This window comes from Schistocerca gregaria, chromosome X, assembly GCF_023897955.1.
Source record: "Schistocerca gregaria isolate iqSchGreg1 chromosome X, iqSchGreg1.2, whole genome shotgun sequence".
NCBI lineage: Eukaryota > Metazoa > Arthropoda > Insecta > Orthoptera > Acrididae > Schistocerca > Schistocerca gregaria.
The window spans coordinates 496,246,468-496,273,949 of record NC_064931.1 but is presented as its reverse complement, the minus strand read 5'-3'; the positions used below and the strand labels follow the sequence as shown (position 1 = coordinate 496,273,949).

Genomic DNA, 27,482 nt, shown 5'->3' with positions numbered 1-27,482 from the left:
TGCAGCAAATATTTTTTGTCCAGCGATGTGTATATAGAAAACCTGCTACTGGAGGTATATTAATTGTTTTTAAATACCTAATCTGCTTATCCTGGTTTCGGTATCCAACAGTTCTCCAAATCAGGCCTAGTGATTGTTAGCGTAGCCAACTGACTCAGATCATGAACGTTTATTGCATACACCAGCTACATATGTATCTATATACACAGTTACAAGCCACTGTATGATGTATAGTGGTGGCTCTTTTTGTACCACTGCTAATCATTCCCTTTCCTGTTCGACTCTACAATAGAGCGAGGGAAAAAAGATTGTATGTATCCATCAGTACCTTATCTTCGTGGTCCTTACGTGAAATGTACGTAGATGGCAGTAGAATTGTTCTGCAGTCAGCTTCAAATGCCGGTTCTCTAAATTATCTCAGCTGTGACTATCGGAAAGAACGTCGCCTTTCTTCCAGGGATTCCCATTTGAGCATCTCCGTAATAGTTGCATGTTGTTAGAAACTACTGTTAAAACATCTAGTAGCCAATCTCTGAATTGCTACGATGTCTACCGTTAATCCGAACTAGTGCGTTTCTCAAAAGCTCTAGCAACACTCAAGAACGGATTGCACTAATGCCCTACACGCGGTCTCCTTGACAGACAAATAATACTTTCCTAAAATTATCCCACTAAACAGAAGTCGACCATTCGCCTTCTCTATTACAATCCTTACATGTTCGTTCCATTTCAAATCGCTTTGCATCGTTACGCCTAGATACTTAATCGACGTGGCTGTGTAAGTCACCCACAAACCTGGGAACCTATTCCGTATGTTCGTACCTTCGTTAATAGTCTGCAATGGGATACCGTGTCAAACATCTAGAAATATAAAATCTGACTGTTGCCCTTCATCCACAGTTCGCAGTATATCCTGCGAGAAAAAGTGAAGCTGAGATTTGCACGAGCGATGCTTTCTAAATTCGCCCTGATTCGTGGACAGGAGCTTTCATGTCAGAAGGAAATTTACGTATTATATTAGATTTTCGAATATGTTCAAGAATTCTGCAGCAGACCGATTTTAGGGATATTGATCTGTAATTTTGCGGGTCCGTTCTTTTTCGCTTCTTATATAAAGGAGGCAACTAATTTTTCCCCCAGTCTCTTGGTACTTTGCGCTATGCGAGAGATTCGTGATAAATGCAAGCTAAGTAAGTGGCCAATGCCATAGAGTAACGGCTTTACCGTTGGGCCTTCATGGCCTGTTCGGGCGGAGTTTACCTTTTAGTTTTTTACAAAGGGAGCATGTCTCAGTAATTCTGCAGAGGACTTCCAACGACTTTTTGAGTCCACGCCACGTATCCTTGCTGCACTATGCGGCGCAAGAAGAGGTCCGACACGATGTTAGGAAGTATTACATGATTTTTGTCACCTCAGTGCATATAGAGAACAAGAACGGTGCTATCACACTTCCGTTGGCCACTCCTGACGACACCTTTCTCTTCAAAGTTAAATTATCCTGTAAAGACTGCTACAGGTAAAATGGTCTTCTGGTTACGAAACTACACTCGTATTCAGGGGGATCGGATGGTAAAACCAATCAGACTGTCGAGAGTAAGGTCCCGTCGTATCTCAGATGAATGCCAGGACAGCTCCTCCGAGCTCACAGTCCATCCCTCCTCCCCCACCCCCCATTCTGTTTGTAATGAGCTACTGCTTTGTCTCTGATGACCTCACTGTTGACGAAATGTTAAACTCTACCCTTCATTCCTTCTTGCTACTATTGGACGCGATGTTTTGTAGTACCGGTACTTCAAGGTGCAACGGATAGAACAGTCTGAAAGACTGGTCGGTCAGATCAAGACCACTTTGACTTGGCATCTAAAACGCTTCGGTCTGTCGCACTTGCTGTCAAGGATTGGCCGGTTCTTTCTGCCGACCCATCGACCGCTCTCGTAAACTCGGCTGGTGTGCAGTGGGCGCAAGACGAGTCATATTACAGTCGCAATCCCTATCCTTCCAATCGGTCAGTCTGTGACCGGGCGCAGTAACAAAGGAAGAGGGAAATTGGTTCAAATGGCTCTCAGCACTGTGGGACTCAACATCTGAGGTCATAGGTCCCCTAGAACTTAAAACTACTTAAACCTGACTAATCTAAGGGCATCACACACATCCATGCCCGAGGCAGGATTCGAACCTGCGATCGCCTACAACCACTCGGTCACACCGGCCGGCAGGAAAAAGGAGCTTACACTAGTACAGTATTTCTGAATTCCCTTCAAAAGTTCCAAGAGCACATGGAAGTTGCTGGGTAGAGACAGGGGTTGGAAAAAATTATGGTAACACTGCGAGGTACGCATACTTAAACGTAAATGCAGATGCTAGCCGAGCCTGCATGTTGCTCTGTGTTATTTGGCAACGAACGACACCTGTGAAATGTCCCCAATACGTTGTGTCAGTCGTGGTCAGAACAGCGTTGTGTGTACTTGCAAGTGAAATCAAACGGTGGTCAATTGTTGGTTCTCGTATGGTGGGTGCTTCCGTAACCAAAGTAGCCAAAGTGTTTGCTATTTCAAGAGGCGCCGTATCGAAGATTTATACCACATATAGGGAAAACGGGAAACAAAGTCCGCTAAGTTACAATGCGGTTGAAAGTGTGTGTTGAGTGATCGTGACGGACGATCCTTAAAGAGGACTGTAACGAAAAATAAGATGGTATCTGGGAAAGTCACTGAAAAACTGAATGTTACGCTCACAAACCCTGTCTAGGGAGCTCAATAAGCAGACAATTTCAGGGCGAGCTAGAATTCCAAAACCACTCATAAGTGATGCAAACTCCCGTAACAGGAAAAAGTTGTGCAGAAGCCATAAAACCTGGACTGCGGAGCAATGTAAGGAAGTTGTTTCATTGGGTAAGACTTGCTTGTCACTGTTTTCAACTTCAGGCCGAGATTACGTACCAAGAGTGAAATATAGCAGAGGTTCTATGGTGCTTTGGGCAGCCATATCGTGCTGTTTCATGGTCCCCAAGGTTACTCTGCAAGGTCTCATTACTGCCAACTATAATGTCACCATTTTGGCTGATAAGGTCCATCCCATGGTACCATACTCGTTCCCCTATGTTGATGCTGTATTCAAAGTCGACAGGACCCCTGTTCACACAGCTCATATCATCTAGGTCTGGTTTTGCGGTCACGAGGATGAATTTGCGCATCTTCTCTGGTCACCACAATCACCAGATCTCAATGTTATTGAGCTTTTGTGGTCTATTCTGGACAGAAGGTTGCGTGGTCGGTATGCACCATCATCATCGTTAGCTCTATTTGCCACTATTCTGCAGGAAGAACGACATAATATTCTCTTAAAAAGCATATAGTATCCGTATACATCGATTCCGAGAAAATGAGATGCTGTTTTGAATGCTAATTGGTTTCCTTCACCGTATTAGGCATGATAATGTGTTATATTTCTGGTATATCCATATTTTTGTCCGACTTCTGCATACACGTGAAGTAGAACTCACGTCCAGAATCGTGGCTTTCCAGTGCTTCAAGCAAAAACATGCCCAACAACGTGTTCTACTCTTCCGTGTCTTGCCCACCTTCCACGATGTTTTGTTTCTTCAGTTGCTCTATGGATCTTCTGACGCCTGTTCGAATCATATACTGGTAGAAATCACTCAGCAATTTGCGTAGTGACAGGGGAAGTCTCTCCGAGAGGGATACACGATGCAGATGGCTGAGTCACATATGTTACATGGTGTTTTAAGACGTAGAAAAACTATTTCTGGCTTTCAATCCAGACGGACGTGAGGGCGGTTGGGAAACAATGAATCTGAACCAGACTTGAGGTTGAGCTACGCCTGCTAGAGAATACAGCCTGCGTCCCGAGGATATCTTCAAAAAATTCTGTGATTAATCTGCATTTAGGTCAATGTCAGCCTTCGTGGTTTGAGCGGATTTGTACCAACCGGCGTAATTTCCAGCCGAGTTCTAGAGATTGTTATTACAGTTCGTAAATGTTCATCCCAGTCCATCTCTATCAATTTTCGAAGCACGTAGCTGCAGGAGAAGCTTTTAATTAGGCATCCAAAATTGCACACTAATACACTGACGGAAAAAGAATCGCAACACAAAAAAATGTAGACTGGTGAAATTTCGGGAATACATTTAAGTGATTGACATTGCAAGATCGCAGGTTAATGTAAGCGCGAGACAAATGATTGGAAAATCTTGGGAAATGCTGGTACATTAATAACCGGCGTAACCGCCAGAATGTTAAATGCAAACATGCAAACGTGAATGTATTGTGCTGTGCAGGTGCTGGACGTCAGTTTGTGGGATTAAGTTCCATGCCTGTTGCACTTAGTCAGTCACTACACGGGCGGTTAATGCTATTTGTGAATGGCGATGGAGTTGTCGGTTGTCGATGACCCATACATGCTCGACGGAGGCAGATCTGGCGATCGAGCAGGCCAAGGCAACATGTCGACCCTGTAGAGCACGTTGGTTTATAACAGCGGTATGTGGACATGCGTTATTCTGTTGGAAAACACCCCGTGAAATGCTGTTCACGAACGGCAGCACAGCAAGTGTCGAATCACAAGACTGACGTACAAATTTGCAGTCAGTGTGTGTGATAACCACGAGAGTGCTCCTGCTGTCATACGAAATTGCACCCCAGACCATAACACCAGGTGTAGGTCCGGCGTGTGCAGCACGCAGACAGTTTGGTTGGAGGCCCTCGACTGGCCTCCTCCTAACCAACCCACGGCCGTCCCTGGCACCCAGGCAGAACCAGCTTTCAACAGACAACACAACAGGCCTCCACCCTGCCATCCAATGAGCTGTCGCTTGACACTAGTGAAGTCGTAAATGGCGGTGGTTTGTGGAATGCACGCTACAGGGCGTCTGTATCTGAACTTTGTAACAGTTCATTGTGTCACTGTGGTGCCAACTGTTGGTCAAATTGCTGCTACAGTGGCAGTACGATGCACCAGAGCCATCCGCCGAACATGGTAGTTTCCCCTCTCGGTTGTGCCACGTGGCCGTCCGGAGCCGAGTCGTCTTGCGACCGCACATTCACGTGGACACCGCTGCCAGCAATTATGTGCAGTGACAACATTACTGTCAGGTTTTTCTGCAGTATCGCAGAAGGAACATACAACTTCTTGTAACCCTATTACGAGACCTCGTTAAAATTCAGTGAGCTGTTGATAATGCAGTCTTTGTCGCTTTAAAGGCACTCTTGACTAATATATGCTCATAATGTCCAGTCTCAAAGGTAACTAAAGCACACTACCATCACAGCGTGTATTTAAATCAAACCTGATTTACGTCCTAATAGTGGCGCTGCTCGCGCCATTCTTATAGGACTGGCGCGAAATCTGAATAGACGTCTTTTAAATGTACGAGGATGAGTCAAATGAATACCTTAAATATTTTTTAAAATATTATTTATTGTGCAGAAGTGGTACAAAGCTGTATCACTTTTCAACATTATCTCCCCCACGCTCAATGCAAGTCCTCGAGCGCTTACAAAGTGCATAAATTCCTTTAGAAAAAAATTCTTTTGGTAGTCTGCGCAACCACTCATGCACCGCATGGGGTACCTCTTCATCAGAACTGAACTTCTTTCCTCCCATTGCGTCTCTGAGTGGTCCAAACATATGGAAATCACTTGCGGCAAGGTCTGATGAGTAAGGTTTCCGGTTAGTGGAAGTGAACCCAGGTTTCGTACCCAGTAACGATTCTTGCAAGAAAGCCATCACCTTCTCGTTCAAAGCGCCGAAGAAGTTCTTCATAAGCATCAATACGTCGTTCTCTCATTTCAGGAGTCAGCTGCCATGGCACCCATCTTGCAGTCGCTTTGTGAAACTGGAGCACATCATGCACAATGTGGTGTGCTGACCCATGAATCAAATGGTTCAAATAGCTCTGAGCACTATGGGATTTAACATCTTAGGTCATCAGTCCCCTAGAACTTAGAACTGCTTAAACCTAACCAACCTAAGGACATCACACACATCCATGCCTGAGGCAGGATTCGAACCTGCGACCTTAGCAGTCGCATGGTTCCGGACTGAAGCGCCTAGAACCGCCCGGCAACGGTGACCGGCTGCTGATCCATAACTTATCTGTAAACATGCTGCAATGTCATTCAGTGTCACTCGGCGGTTTTCCTTCACTATGGCTTCAACTGCTGCAATGTTCTGTGGAGTCACAACTCGTTGTTCCTGACCTGGACGAGGAGCATCTTCCACTGGAGTCACACCATTCGCGAACTTCCTACTCCATTCATAGACTTGTTGCTGTCGCTGAATTTCAGTAGGTTTCACACCTTCACTACGCCAAAACCGAGTAAAAGAACGCTGTTCTTTCTTGGTGCAAGTCGCAAGTGGGGCGGCCATGTTTATACTGATACTGCGACGGTATGTGTGCATCTGCACTATGCTGCCGCCTACAGGCCATTCTACACGCTATTTGTAGCATGCTTACCAACTTACAGGATAAGGGTGCGAATTTAGATTTGTTATTACAAATTTAAGGTTTTCATTTGACTCACCCTCGTAGAAACGCGCCTGCCAACTTCGGCTTGTCGCACAACTCGCTCTTGGTGTTGACATTTTTTCCTTCAGTGTACTTAGATGATGGTTCAAATGGCTCTGAGCACTATGGGACTCAACAGCTGTGGTCATCAGTCCCCTAGAACTTAGAACTACTTAAACCTAACTAACCTAAGGACATCACACACATCCATGCCCGAGGCAGGATTCGAACCTGCGACCGTAGCAGTCGCACGGTTCCTGACTGCGCACCTAGAACCGTACTTAGGTGAGTCGAGTTATGCGGTGATTAACTGTACTTACGAATAAAAAGCTTCTATTTTAGTCATCAATTGATTTATTTCGAAGAAGTTACACAAATACTAACAAAGAGCGCATCCAAAGAAGTGCGTTTCTTGTCTACTGTTGTAAAGTTTTCAATCAGTTGCAAGAACTAGATTATCTTTGTAACGGCTACATTAATATACCAACTAATTCATCCACTCCAGCAGGGCGACGTATATCTGGAAATTACTGCACAAAATACCTTTCCTTCGCGTAATTAGAAAATGTTTCACTAATTCGAATCCATTTCGTAAGACGTACACTACAGTTACTGGAAATGAAAAAAAAAAAGTTATACTGAAAGAGCAATGGTGGGAAAGCCATCTTGTCGGAATGATCCAATTAGGGCCAGTTTCTACCATTGTGCTAAGCTTCCAAAGGAGCAATCGGAGAGTTCCGTTCCCACCCATTTGTCAGCGCACAGCTAATTAGACAACCTGAAACTCCCACTGCAGCACCGCCTTGCAGCGCAGAAAACTCTCCCCTCCCTCCCCCCTCCCCACCTCTCTCAATTAAAAGGAAAGTACTTAAAGAGCCTAGAGTAATGGCTCGTATTTTATCTTCCACCTCACTGCGATTTATGCACACAGGCAATGGTCTCCTTAAAGACTGAAAATCGTTTTACCTGAAATGAGTTTGCGAGAACTACTTCTCAACGATTTTAAGGTGGTTAGTAGGTGCAGGTGGCAATGCTTTTCAATTCCTTGCCAAACAGGCTGCAGTTTTACTGTGGTAGACTAGAAAATTATTTCTGAAAATTCGAAATCTTACGTCATTGCAGTGTTCATCTGGAATCTCAAAAATATAAGGAGCGATCGTAAAGCTTTCGTTCGAAGTCCATTCAGCCCAGAATCGGTATGACAATCGGGCAAAATCGCCGTGAGCATTGGGGCTATCATCCCACTGACGTCGACGTTGAAGAAAACCCGTTCGGTAAAACACCATGTTCTGCTCCGGGAAGAAGTCCGTAACTGCCCGCTTTCTTGTTCGACGGGAATCATCGATCCTTCAAGCACTATTTTAAGGCCGGAGACGTGATAATCTCATGGGGATGAGGACTATAGCGCGAGTACTCGAGTGTTTCCCACTTGAGTTGGAGTTACTTCAGCATTACGACATTGGCAATATGAGGAAGTCTTTTGTGTAGATCGCGACCAGCACCATTCCACAACGGTGGTTCTCGATAGACATGCTGCACCACACGAATTCTTAGTTCCTCGAAGAATGTCTCCCGGTGTTTGTCCTTCAGCAGCCTAGAAAAGAATAATAGAACATTGGTCCTGTTTGGACGCACTTGCTAATAACGTCGCCATAGTTAGCGTTCCCACATTTACTGTGAGCACGTCGGAAAGACACGAGTGTCACACTAATGCACTTGCCTACATGTCGATACTCACATTATGTGATCAGGAGTATCTGGACACCTGACTGAAAATTACTTAAAAGTTTGTGACGCCCTCCATCAGTTATGCTGGAATTCAGTATGGTGTTGGCCACCCTTAGCCTTGATAACAGCTTCCACTCTTCGAGGCATACGTTCAATCTGGCGCTGGGAGGTTTCTTGGGGAATGGCAGCCCATTCTACACGGAGTTCTACACTGAGGAGAGGTATCGATGTCGTTCGGTAAAGCCTGGCACGAAGTCGGTGTTCCAAAACATCCCAAAGGTGTTCTATGGAATTCAGGTCAGGACTCTGTGCAGGCCAGTCCATTACGGGGATGTTATTGTCGTGTAACCACTCCACCACAGGCCATGCACTATGAACAGGTGCTCGATTGTGTTGAAAGATGCAGTCGCCATCACCGAATTACTCTTTATCAGTGGGAAGCAGGAAGGTGGCTAAAGCATCAATTTAGGCCTGTGCTGTGATAGTGCCACGCAAAACAACAAGGGGTGTAAGCCCCCCTCCATGGAAAACACGACTATACCATAACACCACCGCCTCCGTATTTTACTGTTGGCACTACCGACGCTGGCAGATGACGTTCACGGGGCATTCGCAATACCCACACCCTGCCATTGGATCACCACATTGTTTACTGTGATTCGTCACTCCACAAAATGTTTTTCCACTATTCAATCGTCCAATTTTTGCGCTCCTTACACTAGTGGGGCGTCGTTTGGCATTTATCAGCGTGATGTGTGGCTTATGAGCAGCCGCTCGACCATGAAATCTAAGTTTTCTCATCTCCCGCCTAACTGTCATAGTACTTGCAGTGGATCATGATGCAGTTTGGAATTCATGTGTGATGATCTGGATAGATGTCTGCCTATTACACATTATGATCCAGTTCAAATGTCGGCGCTCTCTGTCAGTCAACAGACGAGGTCGGCCTGTACGCTTTTGTGATGTACGTGTCCCTTCACATTTCCACTTCACTATCACATCGGAAGCAGTGGACCTAGGGATGTTCATGGGTGTGGAAATCTCGCGTACAGACGTATGACACAAGTGACACCCGATCACCTGACCACGTTCGAAATCCATGAGTTCCGCGGAGTGCCCTATTCTGCTCTGTCACGATGTCTAATGACTACTGATGTCACTGATGCGGAGTATCTGGCAGTAGGTGGCAGCACTATGCACCTAATATGACAAACATGTGTTTCTGGAGGTATCCGGATACTTTTCATCACATAGTGTATATATTCGTATCGAGGTCGCTCTAGGCTTTGCATATACGCTGCAGCAATGACCTCAGACGGAAACATCTTGACCGCCTCTTACAGAAATGTTAAGTGATTGACTTAGCCCTAATGATTACGAACTCTGGACTCGAGGAAGCGTAGTATGTGTACGACTAGTCAGTTCTTTGGCTGTGCCTCTAAAATCTCGCAGATCGTGATTCTTGTTATGCACTGCAGTTAAAAGCTTTAGACATCGCAGGTTTGAATTGGCGGTGTAGTGATGCACACACATAATGCGTTTAACAGGGCATCGTGGAGTAAGTTCCTGAGACACCCAGCCAAATGTGTAATCTGTGGTAGAGTTGCACACGAGGGCGATTGTCCGCCTCCTTCTCCACGCAAAGGCGGCCATGCCGCCCCCTCTCGGGATTACTCTGTGCATCTTGATGAGCGGCCTTTACAAGAGATCCGGGTAAAGGACAAAGTGCCTTACCCTGTCGCTCGCAAGTTATTGGTTAGTCACAAACCCTGCGTTCTCCCGTCTGACACCTATAGTTCTGTTCTTGTTACCCCTCGCTCCATGAAGGACATGGCCACGCAGACATGAGACCTCAAATTCAGCTCTGTGGTTATAAAATCCCCCAGTGTCAAGGTAGCATCACCATCCGCCCGTCCAGTTCTGCAACAAGCTATCAAACTCTCGCCTCAAGAGATGAGATCACCGGCTACACAATCAGTAGGCCGGAAAGGACAGGAGGAGTACTCCTGTGAAGCCTTCCTACGTCCCTCCAACCAAACGACACACGAGTCTTCCTCTGCTATCCGGTAAGGCTCGAAGAAGTCCACTAAAGGCAAACTGTCTTCTTCTTCACCGACTCGAAGATCCTCTTCGGTGGTGTTGCCACGTGATGACAGCCCGGTCGGCCTCCTTGCAGTATGCGTGCAAAGTGTCGTCTCGTTCTTCGGGATAGGAAACGAGCTACCTGGATTTCATTCACTAGTTCTTTCAACAGTTCCACTCCTTCCTCTATCATGTGGGCCAACCTCCGACGGCTCTCGGGGACCAAGATCCATTCCCCAATTTCCACCCTGACAGTAGCAGACGATGTCATCGTGGACCCTATTGCTACCTCCGACACCTTGGGCCGCCATTTTGTGGACATTTCGAGCTCTTCCCACGGTCACCATGCCTCCAACGGAAACGAGCGGAGGAGGGTCGGGCGACACCCTTCTCTTCTCTGAATCGTGAGTGCTACAATGCCGCATTTACTAGGAGGGAGCTAGACCATGCTCTCAGTTCATCCCGATCCTCCGCCACAGGGCCAGACACCGTCCACATTCAGGTTTTGCAGCTCTTTCCCTTTCGGGCAGGCACTTTCTGCTTAACACGTACAACCGCATCAGGGCAGACGGCACACTTCCCAGACGTTGGCGTGAAGCCACCGTCATACCCATACCTAAGCCCAGTAAGGACCTTCCTTCTACCTACCGCTCCATCTCTCTCACCAACTGCGTTAATAAGGTGATGGAACGTATGATTCATGTCCGGCTGGTATGGGGGCTCGAGTCCCGCAATTTACTGACAAATACACCGTGTGGATTTCGAGCGCGGCGTTCTACATTTGACCATTTTGTTACTTTGTCCACCCATGTCATGAATGGTTTTCTGCTGAAATTCCAGTCTGTGGCCGTGTTTTTCAATTTGGAGGAGGCCTACGACTCCTCCTGGAGAACTAGTATCCTCTGTACTCTTTACACGTGGGGCTCCGTGGCCGCCTGCCCTGTTTCCTTCACTACCATTGTCCTACCCCAACTACGTTTTTCTCAGCAGGTACGCATGCCGTTTATCTGCGATGCGTGGCCATCCATCCTCTGCCTCCTCCTCCGATGATTCCTTTGATCACCAATATGGGGCGCGTTCCTCTTCTCTGTTACATTCTGGAGTCCGCTTTCGGCACTTGCTACGGCGGCTTAGCTTCACACTACCCGCAACTTTCCCGGTGGGTGTTAACCCTTCGCCACCTTGGCTTCGTGAAGCGGCCCATGTTAACCTTGGCCTTTATTCGCTTCCTAAGGACGCTACTCCAGCCTCGCTTTATCGTATTCAGTTTCACGACCTTCGAATGGAACTTCGCGATATTACCTTTGTATACACTTTTGGCTCTCTTACTGACCGTGGGGTCGGCTGTGCCTTCGTCATTGGCACTCGTGTCTTTCGATATCTGCCTTCGGCACACTGCTCAGTATTTACAGCCGAGCTCTTCGCCCTGTATCAGGCCACATAGTTTATCCGGCGAAACAGACCTTTCAATTGTGTCCTCTGCTCAGGCTCACTCAGCGCCCTTCAAAGTGTATGTGCGCCGTACACCACCCATCGCTTAGTGCAGCGGGTCCAGGAAAACTGTCAATTTCTCGCTCTTGGTGGAGCCAGTCTGATGTTTCTGTGGGTCCCTGGTCATCTCGGTCTGCCAGGAAACGTGGCTGCTGACGCTGCTGCCAAGGCTGCAGTCCTCGCACCTCAGCCCGCTAGTTCCTACATTCCCTCTGATGATCTCTGTCAGGAGGTGCTGTCCCTTTGGCATGGCCAGTGCTTCTTTTACGGGAATAAGCTCCGGCTTATTAAGCCTCTTGGCTGACCTCCTTTCGGCCCTCCCGCCGGGAGACCATTTAAACTAGGCTACGTATTGGGCACTGCCTCCTTAGCCATCTCCATTTGATAAGTGGCGCTACCCCACCACTTTGTACACATTGCTCCCGAGTTTTAACTGTCCGCCACTCCCTGACCGAATGCCCATTTTTTAACCGTTTACGTCCCCGCTTGGCTTTGCCGTCTGAGTTATCTGCCGTTTTAGGAAAAGACGCGTGAGTTGTCAACCGCGTTTTACTTTTTATCCACTAAAGCAATATGGCGAAGATCATTTGATTTTTAGTTTGGACCTCCGTTTCTGTATGGTATCATTTTAGCTCTTTCTACAAGTGCTTGGCTTTAGCTGCCTTCTAACGTATAGTCGTTTTTAACTCGTCTCTGTCTTCGTGTTCTATAGTTTTGACTTGGGCGCGTAAAACCCCAGTTGTTTTTGCGCCCTAAAGCAGAACAAAACCTAACCAAATAGTGACAGTGATTGCTCAAAAACTTACAAACCTGTTCCCAGAGCTGCAATTTGTATAGAGTGCGGACTGTTTAAATGCACTATTACTAGCGTAAGAAAAACTGTTGGTGGTAGACCCCAACACAAAAACCAGTAGGAAATATGTAAAGTGGCCTCGAAAGGATCAACAATATTTTGATAGAGTGTAGTTTGTGTGAGATTTGTACTACTATTTTGCTTTCAGGTATGTAACATTCATACATATACTAATATTTTCTATAATTACATTTTAGTAGTTCTGGACATTGGCTAATAACAAGAGGAAAAACATCGTCAATTGATAGCATCTTTCAATCACAGTTGCAATGACAGAAGCAGCGATCGGTGAAACAGTGATGAGATTTCGCAGCGATGTGCTCTGGGTACACTTGCAACTAGTCAGTATCCGTTAGATGTTTGGGCGTTCTACAAACTGACACTGAGTTGACTCGTAAGTGTCAGAGGGTAGGATGCAGGTTCGATTCACGAAGATCATAAATTTTACTTCGAGATGGAGGAGGGGGAGTAGTAGTAGTAGTAGTAGTAGTAGTAGTAGTAGTTAGAAGAGTTTTGGTGATGCCTATTCTTAGAGTGGATTAATAAGTCTGATGCCACGTTCAATATAGTACCAGTATTCCACATAGGCATCTTACAGATTTCTATCAGTGTAATGTGAGGTATCTGATGGCTGCAGTTGATTTCAGGTCTCTCGTCATGGAGTTCACTTCTGCTGTCTTATTTTATATGTATGAGCTATATTGACAAATACAACCTGACTTCATAATTCAGCATTTATTTTCCGAACAACTGGTCCAAAGCTGCAAAAGATTGTTATCCGACATGTTTATGCGCTGTTACCAACATGCATTTGGTTGGACTTCACTGTAGGTTTACCTAACCTACCACAAGATTAACTCACTATGAAGTGACTCGTGGCGTTTGAATAAAATGTATTTAAAGACGTCACTGTCTCCACCAGTTTAGGGGATGTGATGTCAAAAAACGAAGTCTAACATTATATGTAATAATACAAATACGCAGCTGTCTGAAATGAAACGAAATGAAATGATCGTATGGCATTGAGAGCCAGGGGTCCCCCACTTGAGGAGTCGCCCGCTGAGTTGCAGGTCTTTTTTGTTGACGCCACATAGGGCAGCTTGCGTGTAAGTGATTATGAAATGATGAGGACAACACAACACCCAGTCCCCGAGCGAAGAAAAACTCCGATCCGGCCAGGAATTGAACCCAGGCCTCCTGCATACACTGACCACCCAGTTAAAGGGGCCGACTATGCAGTTATTTTATGTATTGCGTTAGAATTAACTTAAAAGATTTTTCAGTTGCATAAAAAATCTGTTTGAAAGTGTATTAATGTACTAACAACCATACTTGACTCCACTATTATATCTTGGGACCTGGCTACCATCTTAGCAAAATAAAATTATGTAAGTAAATTTTTTACGTAATTGAAAATATTGAGAGTTCGTGTGTTAAGCGTCTCATCTTACAGAAGTTTTTGTATTGATTCTAACACTGCTCTTGTATTCTGAGAGTCCATTTTTCTTTTCTTGGAATTTATGGAGAATTTAACATTGCAGTTTATAATTTAGTAATATTAATTCCGCTGATGGGTTTGGATTACAGTTGTGTGTGTAAAATCATGATTGTTTGGCCTCTGGCATCTGCTGAATAAATGTTACTTTTCAGTACATTAATTTAATTGAATGTGAATATTACACATTAGGTTATGTGATACAATGTTGGGATCAGGCAAATGACTTGGTTCCCCATGAAACCTGTCACGCTACAGTAACGGACATTCCTCGGGTCAGGATTTTTAGTGGACATGAGGCAGAACAGGAGATGTGGTGACGCTGCTGGTGCAGGAGGCCAAGCTTGTGAACTGATGTGCATGGCTGTCATATACCCTAAGTTCTCAGTGAAACATCGTTGTTGGGAAACATATTTGTTGCTTGTGGTTTTCCAGTACAGTTTGTCTTCCCTGTAAAGGCGGAAGGCTTGCTGATTTGCACACTAGTGTGACAGACTGCGGACTTCCGGCAGCTGCGGCCCTTGCGCAGATCAGGACCCAGCAGCGATGTCGTGCGGGTAGCTAGAAAGGAGTCTGTAGGCGCAAACCTATTTTGGCTCACCGACAGCTAGAGTTCTCGAAGAGGATGTGTGCTTAAGCAGGTGCCAACACCATGCCACCGATGGTGCGTGTCGTGAAGGTGGAAGTCCAGGAAATAAATCAACAACACAGCATACAGCCAGGGAGGTGGTACTACGTACATGCATGGAGGTGGCAGTCAGTTGGTATGGCCCTTCACCGGGGGAAGGCCCAGGCTCAACGACATCTTCAATTTCGGCGGTGAACAAACAGCAGTTAAGTTCCTCTACAGCCGGCTGGGTTTGGTCTCTTAGTAGTTGACAACACAGCAAGATTCGCCAACCAAGTTATCCTGTAACTGCAAAACTGTCATTCCGTCGGAATCAGAGGTGCAGATAAGATGACCAGACGCTGAGACTCGTGAAAAGTTTGTATTTAGGCTGGGCATAACGTCACCGCAGCCAGCAATGCTGTCAATTGGCCTCATTATCTGGAGATGTCAGCGAACTTCTCCACACAGTGGTGTCTCATTTATTCATTTATTATCCGTTCCCCCTCGCCATTGCGTTTTCCGTCAGTGCTGGGTCATCGTGGAGTAGCTGAGCTCGGGGGTTACAGGTTATGGCTCTGTAATGCAAGGCTCGCGGAATCATGGATTAGATGACTTCATACTACACTGCCTGGACTTATTGATTACGGGTCGGTGTGGAATTGTATTATGAGCGGCGCCCTGCCTTCTGCAATGTTACACTTTCTGTGTGCCCCCAAATATCGGATGTGACACACGCTATGAGCCGGATCTAATTTCCTGCCGTCGGTGCTAAGCAAGGACTTTAATAATTTATATACACACATCTAGGAGCTGGACCTTCTGTACAACACTACTGTGGTCTTTATTTACTGTATATTCTCAATTCATGGTAGCAAAAGATAAGGTTCTGGCAGGAATCCAAAACACACCTTCGAAAGGACTGTAATGTACAATGGAATCAACAAGCTTGTACTGTTGCAACAAACATGTCTTACGAATAAAAAAATGGAATTTGCATAATGCACACTGAGATGACAAGTCATGGGATAGCGATATGCACATATGCAGATAGCGGTAGTATGGCGTACATAAGGTATAAAAGGGCAGTGCGTTGGATGAGCTATCATTTGTACGCACGTAATTGATGTGCACAGGTTCCCAACGTGATTATGGTCGCACGACGGGAATAAACAGACTCTGAACACTGAATGGTAGTTAGATCTAGATGCATGGGACATTTCATGTTGGAAATCGTTAGGGAATTCGGTATTCCACGATCCACAGTGTAAAGAGTGTCTTCATAATACCAAATTTCATTCAACACTTCTCACCACGGACAAAGCAGTGGCCGACGGCCTTCACTTAAGGACCGAGAGAAACGGCTTTTGTGTAGACTTGTCAGTGCTAAGAGACAAACATCACTGCGTGAAATAACCGCAGAAATTAATGCGGGACGTACGTCAGACGCCGCTAGGACATTACAGTGAAATTTGGTGTTAATGGGCTATGGTAGCAGACGACCGACACGAGTGCCTTTGCTAACAGCACGACATCGCCTGCAGCGCCTCTCCTGGACTCATGTCCAAATCGGTTGGACCCTAGACGTCTTGAAAACAGTGACCTGGTCAAATGAGTCCCGATTTCAGTTGGTAAGACGTGATGGTAGGGTTCGAGTGTGGCGCAGACCCCACGAAGCCATGGATCCATGTTGTCAAAAAGGCACGGTGCAACGTGCTGGTGCCTCCATAATGGTGTGGGCTGTGTGTACATGGAATGGACTGCGTCCTCTGGTCTAACTGAACCGTTCATTGATTGGAAATGATTGTTTGGCCATTCATGGACCTCATTTTCTCAAGCAGCGATGGAATTTTTATCTATGACAATGCGCCATGTTACCAGGCCACAATTGTCCACGATTGGCTTGAAGAACATTTTGGACAATAAGAGCGAATGATTTTGATTCCCAGATCCCCCGACATAAGTGCCATAGAACATCTATGAGACATACTCGAGAAGTCGGTTCGTGTACAAAATTCTGCACCGGCAACACTTTCTCAATTATGGACGCCTATAGAGGCAGCATGGCTCAATATTTGTGCTGGAGATTTTTTAACGAATTGTTGAGTCCATGCCACATCGAGTTGCTGCACTACGCCGGGAAAGAGAAGGTACGACACGCTATTAAGTGTTATCGCATGATCTTTGTCACCTCGGTGTATTATATCAATGGAATCAGCAATACTGCACTGTTCTTACATGTTGTCTTAGGAATAAAAAAACAGAGTTCGCATGATGTAAAATATTTGGTTAGAGTCGAAGAGTTTGTTGTAAGGTGGCATAATAGACTTCATTCGATAATCGATTATGAAATTATATCACACAGGGCAGGTGCACCTCGCTAAGCACACCGTTGGCGCTACACATTTCTCTCTTCTTTACTGATTTTAACATTTGCAGGCAATTTTCCTCAGTTGCTGCTTCAATAATACCATATCGTATAGATACGAAAAACTGTTCTTTTGCAGCTGAATGTTTTATTTGTGTGTACAAAACGTGTGTCGCCTATTCACACGAGACATTTTCATTGGTTTGTAATACAGAGAAAATTATTTAATTATACATCTTTTGTTCGGAGATCTGTAGTGAATATTAACAGCTCATTTAAATTACCTAACTATTTACAAATATGTAGAGGTGTTTGCGTTTTTTGTATGTATTAGACGTACATAGCACGGGTTTCTTCCAATTTATAGACCAGAGTTAAACATTTCACTGCAAAGAACCTACAGGGTGAGGCTTTTAAAACTGTTTGCCGGAATAATTGGCGAAATACACATCGGATTAAAAAAAGTGGTAACAAACGTTGTTCACCTGGAAGAGGGACATCTATTAACAAAACGCTCGACACCCCTGCACCACCCCCAGGGTCGGGAGGGGGGTGACTTTGAAATCTTATTTAAGAACCCCTATTTTTATTGCATATTTGGATTCTCCGTGAAAAAAAATGTAACTTTTGTATGTGACATTTCTTTCGTTTCATGACAGACGGCGCTGTAATCGGTAGACATGGAAATGTGGTGACAATTGTTGCAAAACGATACTATCTCAAACAAACACACATCCGATTAAGACGAAGTACTTGATATTTTTGATAATGCGACACCTTTCACAATCGAATGAAGCACCGACCGTGATTACGCGCTCAGTCCGCGGTCAGGCTGTGCATGTTACTTCAATGATTCCGACTGTACACATGTCGCAATTTTTCCACGATTTTAACGACTGCAGAGAGGGTCGATATCATTGCCGCGTACTTTTAGTCTCATAGAAATGTTGACGAAGCTCGTCAAAGGTATGCTACACTGTTCCCCGATAGGAATGTTCCATCTGCAACGATGTTTTGCAGTGCTATCCACCTGTTTACTGAAACGGGAAGTATTAAACATAGAGAAAGAGTCCGACCGCGGCCTGTGACAAAAGAAAATATCGCAGTGTAAGTTTTACCTACAGTTAATGCAGATCCTCACATCAGTTCTTGGCAGATTGTGCGAGGCTCGGGAATTTCGCAAAGAAGTGTTCTACGTATACTGCATGCACACAAATGACATCCATTTCATTTATCACTGCATCAAGAACTGCATGGTGACGATTTTCACAATCGTCTGAATTTGTGTAATTGGGTACAGGAACAATTGGCAGTCAATGATAATTTCATTTAACAGATACTCTTCTCCGCTGAATCAAATTTAAGAATCAGGGTCAAGTGAATCGAATAGTATCCATTATTGGTCAGTGGAGAATACCCATTAGGTAAGGCAAGTTGAACATCAACGTTTGGTGCGGTATTTTAGTACGCAGATAATTGGCCCATACTTCATAGAAGGTAATCTGACTGCTCAAATGTACAGCGACATTGTCGATAATGTTTTACCTATACTAGTGGACGATGTTCCACTTCAAACGAGACTTGATATGTGGTTTCAACACGATGGATGCCCAGCGCATTATTTACGACTTGCTCGAGAAGTTTTGAATCAAAACTATCTAGGTCAATGGATTGGACGAGGTGGTCCTCAGAGGTGGCCCGCGCGTTCATCCGATTTGATTTCTGCCGACTTTTTCGTGAGGGGATGGCTAAAAGAGAGTGTTTAGATGGATGTACCAACAAACCCCGAAAGTATGCGGCAGCGGATGCGCAATGAATTTGCGAGAATTTGTGCAGACATACTAATACATGTCGGATTGTCATTCACACGCTGGGTTGCAATGTGCATTTCGAACATTTGCTGCACTGAAACAGTTGCGATAGACAAGGGGACGCAGAGTAACCAAGCACCCCGAGTTAGTGAGAGGCAAGGGTACTCACCAAAATCAAGCACCCCGAAGGGAACACATCATTACTGCGTCCACGACGTTGTTCCTGGGTAACGCTGAATGTAGTCTAAGAATGCATTGCGGGAGAATAGACGGTGTCCCATGATAGCATTTTCCCAAATACCAAATAATGTACTTTGCTTTTCCTAATCGGGTGTGTATTTTTGTGAGGTATTACCGTATTGCAACAACTATCACACCATATTCATGTGTACCGACTACAGCGCCAACTATCAATAAATGAAACGAAAGTTACATATTGCCTGCCGTTGTGGCCGAGCGGTTCTAGGCGCTTCAGTCCGGAACCGCGCTGCTGCTACGGTCGCAGGCTCGAATTCTGCCTCAGACATGGATGTGTGTGCTGTCCTTAGGTTAGTTAGGCTTAAGTAGTTCTAAGTCTAGGGGCCTGATCACCTCAGATGTTAAGTCCCATAGTGCTCAGAGCCATGTGAACCGTTTGGAAGTTACATATTTTTTCATGGAGAATCCAAATCTGCAATAAAAAGTAGGAGTTCCTATTTAAGATTCCAAAGTCACCCACACTCCCACCGCTGGGGTGGTGCAAAGGGTCGAGCGTTTTATTAATTGATATCCCTCTTCGAGGTTAACAACGTTTATTACCACTTTTTTTTAAAAATACGATGTGTATTTCGCCTCACTCTGTATATTGTAGGACACTGCACGTGTTCTTGCTCACATGCCTTAAGCCGTCGGCACACGGACCATGCTGTCGAACGTTAACGTTGAGCGTGCCAAGTTCAACGTGCTGCTGAATGCTCATGAACGATGCGACTTGTGCATACGGTACGTGGTCCCCAACATGGTATACGCCATGGCAACGCACTCCAGCGGCAGTTGAGGGATGTCTCTAGTTCGTAAATCACACTGTTTACTCAACGGGCGCGCGTAAAATTCCCACGTTAGCTCTGTTAAAACGCACATTTCCTCCATCGTCCACGAAAAGGAAAATACCATGTCCAATCAGTAAGGACACAGGCTTATAAAAGTTCCATTACAAACAGCGCGGTACAAATTTGGAATACTTATCTGCATAAGATAAACATTATTTCATCGTTCCCACATTTTAAAATAATGGGTCTAATGGCTCTGAGCACTATGGGACTTAACATCTGTGGTCATCAGTCCCCTAGACTTAGAACTACTTAAACCTAACTAACCTAAGGACATCACACACATCCATGCCCGAGGCAGGATTCGAACCCGCGACCGTAGGGGTCACGCAGTTCCAGAGTGAAGCGCCTAGAACCGCTCGGGCACACTGGCCGGCTCCCACATTTTAGTAAAACTCTAAGGTCAGTCTTGCTTGATCACTGTTCCTACCCAGTAGCAGAATCTTTGCAACATGCGAATTCCGAAGCGCAAAAGAAAAAGGGGCAAAATATCTTTATACAAGTAGCGCAAGCTGTCCTGTAGATTAAGCCGATCGAACAAAGTCACCCCTCAAAAAAAGGTGAACTTATATTTACATGCCATCAAATATTTTAGCATATACTTATATTAAACTAATAATAAAATATCAGAACCTAATAAAAACACGAATGTTAGGGAAAAAAAATTGGAAGTGTTAAGACGCGAACCACCAGCCCAACAAAAGGTCACGCCTGGACAGTGGCGCTACTCATTACGCTAAACCAGTAACTCCCGTCTTGTATTTAACCATATTCTGTTACCCCTTGCTAAAAACGTTAATCGTAGATAGTTATGATGCTAATTGACATTTAATTATAACAAATTCTACCAAGAACAATGCGTTTTTGGTGGATCTTCAGTGTGTCGCTGCCTTCAAATAGCCTACTCTCATAATACGCAAGTTGCAATAACTCTTTTGCCACGAATATGATGTTTCTCATTATTTTATTGGAACGAATCGCACAACTAACAACGGGTTTTCCAATGATTCTCAATTTGCTGGTGGTCAGAAACGGCATATATACATATAGGCTTGAAATGAACGCCAATATGGCTCCTCACTGCTCTGTACTGAAGGGACACGGTTGGGTTTGTTTTGAGGGAAGAGACCAAACTACGAGGTCATCGGTCTCTTCGGATTAGGGAAGGAAGTCGGCCGTGCCCTTTCAAAGGAACCATCCCGGCATTTGCCTGGAGCGATTTACGCTCTGAGCACTATGGAACTCAACTGCTGTGGTCATCAGTCCCCTAGAACTTAGAACTACTTAAACCTAACTAACCTAAGGACATCACACACATCCATGCCCGAGGTAGGATTCGAACCTGCGACCGTAGCAGTCGCACGGTTCCGGACTGCGCGCCTAGAACCGCGAGACCACCGCGGCCGGCGGAGCGATTTAGGGAAATCACGGAAAACCTAAATCAGTATGGCCGGACGTGGGATTGAACCGTCGTCCTCCCGAATGCGAGTCCAGTGTGCTAACCACTGCGCCACCTCGCTCGGTAAGGGAGACTGTGTGCGTGTGACGTAGGTGGCGTTGAGCCATCTCATTGGTCAACGCTCAGACGCACGCTCAGAATATCTGACATGCCTGATATTGCTCTGCACTTTCGGAAAGACTCCCGAACGTGCTATTCCACGCTATGACGTCAGAAACACGGCACGCTGAACGTTCGGATGCACAGTCGGTGTGCCGACGGCTTTATGGCTGACTGTGAGGGATCATGGCAGCTGTAGGTGGTGTGCGTAGAGTAGGGCGCTGGGTTGAAGATGGAGGGTGTGTGTGTGTGTGTGTGTGTGTGTGTGTGTGTGTGCGCGAGAGAGAGAGAGAGAGAGTTGTGTTTGAAAGCTTCCTAATGGTAAACGGTGAATTAGTTGAGATGCAAGGCGCAGTCTGGGGCGTTGCAGGTGCTGCGCTCGCGACTGGCAGACGCCGGGCTGGACTGCTGCGAGTCACCTCCGCCAGGGGAGGCTTCGACGAACCTGGACTCGCTCAACGACAGCGACAGCGCCGTCATCATGGAGGAGGGCGACGGCGAGACGAGCTCCGCGCACGGCCACGGCCACGGGCCGTCTGCGCACGCGCACGGCCACGGCCACGGCCACGGGCAGGTCGGCGCCGGCCACGCGTGGCACCACGGCCGCTACGCCGGCCGCAGCGGCGGCGCCGTCGCCGTCGTGCGCAGCGTCTCCGACGCCCTCGAGCAGCCCAAGTACCCGTCGCTGCGCCGCTCCAACGGCTTCCTGCGCCGTCCGGAGATCCTCGAGACTGTGAGTGCCCTCTGCGCAGCCTCGTCGTCTATATTACTAAACCGAACACACTAACAGCTGCGGGTTGCCTGTCTAACGGCTTCCAGAGTGAAAAAACTTTGATTTTCCATACTTCGTGAAACTGTTGACCGAATTTAAAAATTTCATGTGATGCAATAATTCAGGGTGTACCAATAAGAATCATCCGATTTTGCACGTCTCTGTTTCCCAAACTAACAAACGTATACAATGATTTTGTTTTTTGATGAACGGGAAACGCAGTTTCTTTTTTTCCTGCCTCTTCATAGGTGTTCAATATGGCCCCCTCGAGATGAACGGCATATGTTAATGCGGTATTGATATTGCCCCCACACTGCAGCCAGCATGTCTTGAGTTACAGCTTCCACAGCTGCTGTTATGCGATGTCTCAGGTCTTTCATTGTTGTTGCTAACGGAGGCACATAAACAGAATCTTTGATAAACCCCCACAAGAAATAATCACATTCAGTCCGGTCCGGTGACCTTGGGGGCCAGTAATGTAAGGCTGAATCATTTGGTCCAGTGCGACCGATTCATCATTTAGTAATCCTTTGATTTAAAAATTTTCGCACTTCCTGACACCAGTGTGGCGGTGCCGCATCCTGCTGGTAAATGAAGTCGTTCGAATCAGTCTCCAACTGTGCGAAAAGAAAGTTATCGAGATATGTGCTTCCTGTAACAGTGTTCTCGGCCAAGAAAAATGGACTTACACCTTTTCCCGTGAAACTGCACAAAACACATTTTGGAGAGGCCCTCTGTTGTACAACTTAATGTGGTTGTTCCGTGCCCCATATTTTCACATTATAACGATTCACCTTTCCATTTAAATGGAATGTTGCCTCATCACTAAATACTAAGCGCGGAAGAAAACTTTCATCCTCCACCTTGCCAAGAACGGAATTGTAGAACTCCGCGCGTTGTTGTCACCTTCACGAAGATCTTGCAGTAACTTAATTTTGAATGGTTGCATGTGTAAACGTCAACACAACACACGCCAGACGGACATATGGGGCATGTTGAGCAGTCTAGCTGCACATTGAACGGTTTTCTGCGGATTCCTTGTGAAACTATGGCGAATGCGTTCGACGTCTGCGTCAGACACTCGGGGACGGCCCGGTGGTTGTAAAAGAAATAACCTGTCTCGCGGAATTGTCCATGCCATCGTCTAATGCTCTGTGCTGCAGGAAGATTCACACCATACCAAGTACGAAAGCCAGACTGACCAGTTATTACTGACCCGTACTGTGCAAAACGTAGAACACAAAACGCTTTCTGTTGTCCCGACACCATTTTTACTAGAACTGAAGTGGGTGCACACTGCTGCTACCTAACAGTAACCATGTAAAACTCGAGAGTTTGCTCATTCCAAAAGTACATTGTTCACGCACATATCTCAAGTAACATAATAGTTATGACTTTTTTAAATCGGATAATTCTTTTTGATACACCCTGTATACTCAGGAAGAAACATAATCTTCTTTCACAACTTTAACGCAATACAAGTATTGCAATTAGAAACAGTTTGTCTAGAGGCAGCGTAACTAACGGCGTGCAAATACCTGGACTTTATTCATAAAGTATTCCGGAATGAGACCACTTCACGACTTCCATCAAACGTTACACACAATTCTAAACATTTATGAAACTTTTTCTTGTTCACACCCCCCAAAAAGTGATGAAAGGAAACAAGTTTCTCACTAGCCACATTTTCGCTTTTCTTGAAGTCAAACTTTTTCATCAGGCGTGACGCTTCAATTTCTTCTTCTTTACTGCCGACTCTCTTCACAACAGTTTGTAGACAGTATACACTGAGCTGACAAAAGTCATAGGATGACCATATGCTCATATACATATTGCGGTAGTATCGTGTACACAAGCTGTAAAAGGGCAGTACGTTGGCAGGGGTGTCATTTTTACTGACTTCATCCGTTTGAAAAGGTTTCCGTCGTGATTATGGACGCACAATGCCAATTAACAGACTTTGAACGCGAATGGTAGTTGGAGCTAGACTCGTCGGACATTCCATTTCAGAAATCGTTAGAGACCTGAATATTCCGAGATCTACAGTGTCAAGAGTGTGCCGAGAACACCAAATTTCAGGCACTACCTCTCACCACGGTCAACGCAGTGTCCGACGGCCTTCACTTTACGACCGACAGCAGAGGCGTTTGCGTAGAGTTGCTAGTACTGACAGACAAGCAGTACTGTGTGATATAGCCACAAAAATCCATATGGGACATACAACGAACGTATCTGTTAGTTCAGTGCGGCAAAATTTGGCTGTAATAGATTATGGCAGCAGATGACCAACGCGAGTGCCTTTGCTAACAGCACATCGCCTGCAGCACCTCTCCCGGGCTTGTGGTCATGTCGCTTGAACCCTAGACGACTGAAAAACAGTGGACACGTCAGAGGAGTCCCAATTTCAGTTGGTAACAGCTGATGGTAGGGTTAGTGTGTGACGCAGACCGCACGGAGTCATGGACACAAGTTGTTAACAAGGCATGACGCAAGCTGGTGATGGCTCCATAACAGTGTGGGTTGTGTTTACATGGAACCAACTGGGTCCTCTGACCAACTGAACCGGTCATTGACCGGAAATGGCTATGTTCGACTACTTGGAGACTATTTGGATCCATTCATGTACTTGTTGTTCGGCAAACAACAATGTAATGTCACTTGACCACAATTGTTTGCAATTGGTCTGAAGAACATCCTGGACAATTCGAGCCAATGATTTGGCCACGTACATCGCCCGACGTGAATCCCATAGAAGGCAGTGCGTGGACAAAACCTGCACCAGCAACAATTTCGCAATTTTGAACGGCTATAGGGGCACCAGGCTCAATATTTCAGCAGGGTACATCCAACGACATGTTGACCCCATGTCATGTCGATCTGCTGTACTACACTACACAAAAGGAGCTCCGTATTAGGAGGTATCCGTGACTTTTTACACCTAAGTGTGTGTGTGTGTATATACACTCCTGGAAATGGAAAAAAGAACACATTGACACCGGTGTGTCAGACCCACCATACTTGCTCCGGACACTGCGAGGGGGCTGTACAGGCAATGATCACACGCACGGCACAGCGGACACACCAGGAACCGCGGTGTTGGCCGTCGAATGGCGCTAGCTGCGCAGCATTTGTGCACCGCCGCCGTCAGTGTCAGCCAGTTTGCCGTGGCATACGGAGCTCCATCGCAGTCTTTAACACTGGTAGCATGCCGCGACAGCGTGGACGTGAACCGTATGTGCAGTTGACGGACTTAGAGCGAGGGCGTATAGTGGGCATGCGGGAGGCCGGGTGGACGTACCGCCAAATTGCTCAACACGTGGGGCGTGAGGTCTCCACAGTACATCGATGTTGTCGCCAGTGGTCGGCGGAAGGTGCACGTGCCCGTCGACCTGGGACCGGACCGCAGCGACGCACGGATGTACGCCAAGATCGTAGGATCCTACGCAGTGCCGTAGGGGACCGCACCGCCACTTCCCAGCAAATTAGGGACACTGTTGCTCCTGGGGTATCGGCGAGCACCATTCGCAACCGTCTCCATGAAGCTGGGCTACGGTCCTGCACACCGTTAGGCCGTCTTCCGCTCACGCCCCAACATCGTGCAGCCCGCCTCCAGTGGTGTCGCGACAGGCGTGAATGGAGGGACGAATGGAGACGTGTCGTCTTCAGCGATGAGAGTCGCTTCTGCCTTGGTGCCAATGATGGTCGTATGCGTGTTTGGTGCCGTGAAGGTGAGCGCCACAATCAGGACTGCATACGACCGAGGCACACAGGGCCAACACCCGGCATCATGGTGTGGGGAGCGATCTCCTACACTGGCCGTACACCTCTGGTGATCGTCGAGGGGACACTGAATAGTGCACGGTACACCCAAACCGTCATCGAACCCATCGTTCTACCATTCCTAGACCGGCAAGGGAACTTGCTGTTCCAACAGGACAATGCACGTCCGCATGTATCCCGTGCCACCCAACGTGCTCTAGAAGGTGTAAGTCAACTACCCTGGCCAGCAAGATCTCCGGATCTGTCCCCCATTGAGCATGTTTGGGACTGGATGAAGAGTCGTCTCACGCGGTCTGCACGTCCAGCACGAACGCTGGTCCAACTGAGGCGTCAGGTGGAAATGGCATGGCAAGCCGTTCCACAGGACTACATCCAGCATCTCTACGATCGTCTCCATGGGAGAATAGCAGCCTGCATTGCTGCGAAAGGTGGATATACACTGTACTAGTGCCGACATTGTGCATGCTCTGTTGCCTGTGTCTATGTGGCTGTGGTTCTGTCAGTGTGAACATGTGATGTATCTGACCCCAGGAATGTGTCAATAAAGTTTCCCTTCCTGGGACAATGAATTCACGGTGTTCTTATTTCAATTTCCAGGAGTGTATCACTGGATGTACCTGCAAAATTGTATTGTTTTACGACACACAGTTCAGGAGATATGCCATGAACATTAAGATGCGTGAAAAACTAGTTACTTTTTTACGCAGCACGAATTAGACTAGATTCATCCAGTGTCTTACAATGAGAACACTCAACGATCTCGAACAAACTTTACGCAGCATCGTAAATATTTTACACATCGACTCATTTGTAATCAGACAGTTGAAAACTTCTTATACATGGGAGTTCGATTCTTTAAGGAATTGGGTGTTTACTGGTTTACCACCATTTGGCGACCCGCCCGGAATGTGCGCACGTTATCTCGCCGCTTCCAGGATTCAGGGAGGCGCGAAGGGCCCGAATCGAACACGTCATGTGGATTAACGACGAGGGCAGGTGTGCTGGCAAGCCTGGATGTGGTTTTTAGGCGGTTTCCCATGCTGATACCTAAGTTCCGACTAAGTTACGCGATTCACAAAAATTTCGAAAATTTTCTCAAACATTCACACGGGATAACACGAGACGCAGACAGATAAGGTTTACAAATTCCGTCCCGGATGGGGTGGGGGGATGGAGGGGCAGTGACAAGCCAAGAGAAAGACGATTTATCGCTACATGACGCGAGATGCGTCATCACCGGGCGGTGCTCAATACGCTGACAGGTGTCGCCAGGATCAAACATGGGAGTGAATCTACATATGTCCTTACGTATGGAGGTCAGT

The 27,482-nt window shown here is 46.4% G+C and overlaps 1 protein-coding gene across 1 annotated transcript in view; it reads left to right on the top strand.

Annotated features, from left to right (window-relative positions):
- Positions 1-27,482, top strand: part of LOC126299101 (homeotic protein female sterile) — a 499,343-nt gene that overhangs the window by 460,209 nt on the left and 11,652 nt on the right. Inside the window, exon 6 of the mRNA XM_049990775.1 lies at positions 21,979-22,341. Coding sequence (XP_049846732.1) covers positions 21,979-22,341 — 363 coding nt within the window. The remainder of the gene's footprint in view (positions 1-21,978; positions 22,342-27,482) is intronic.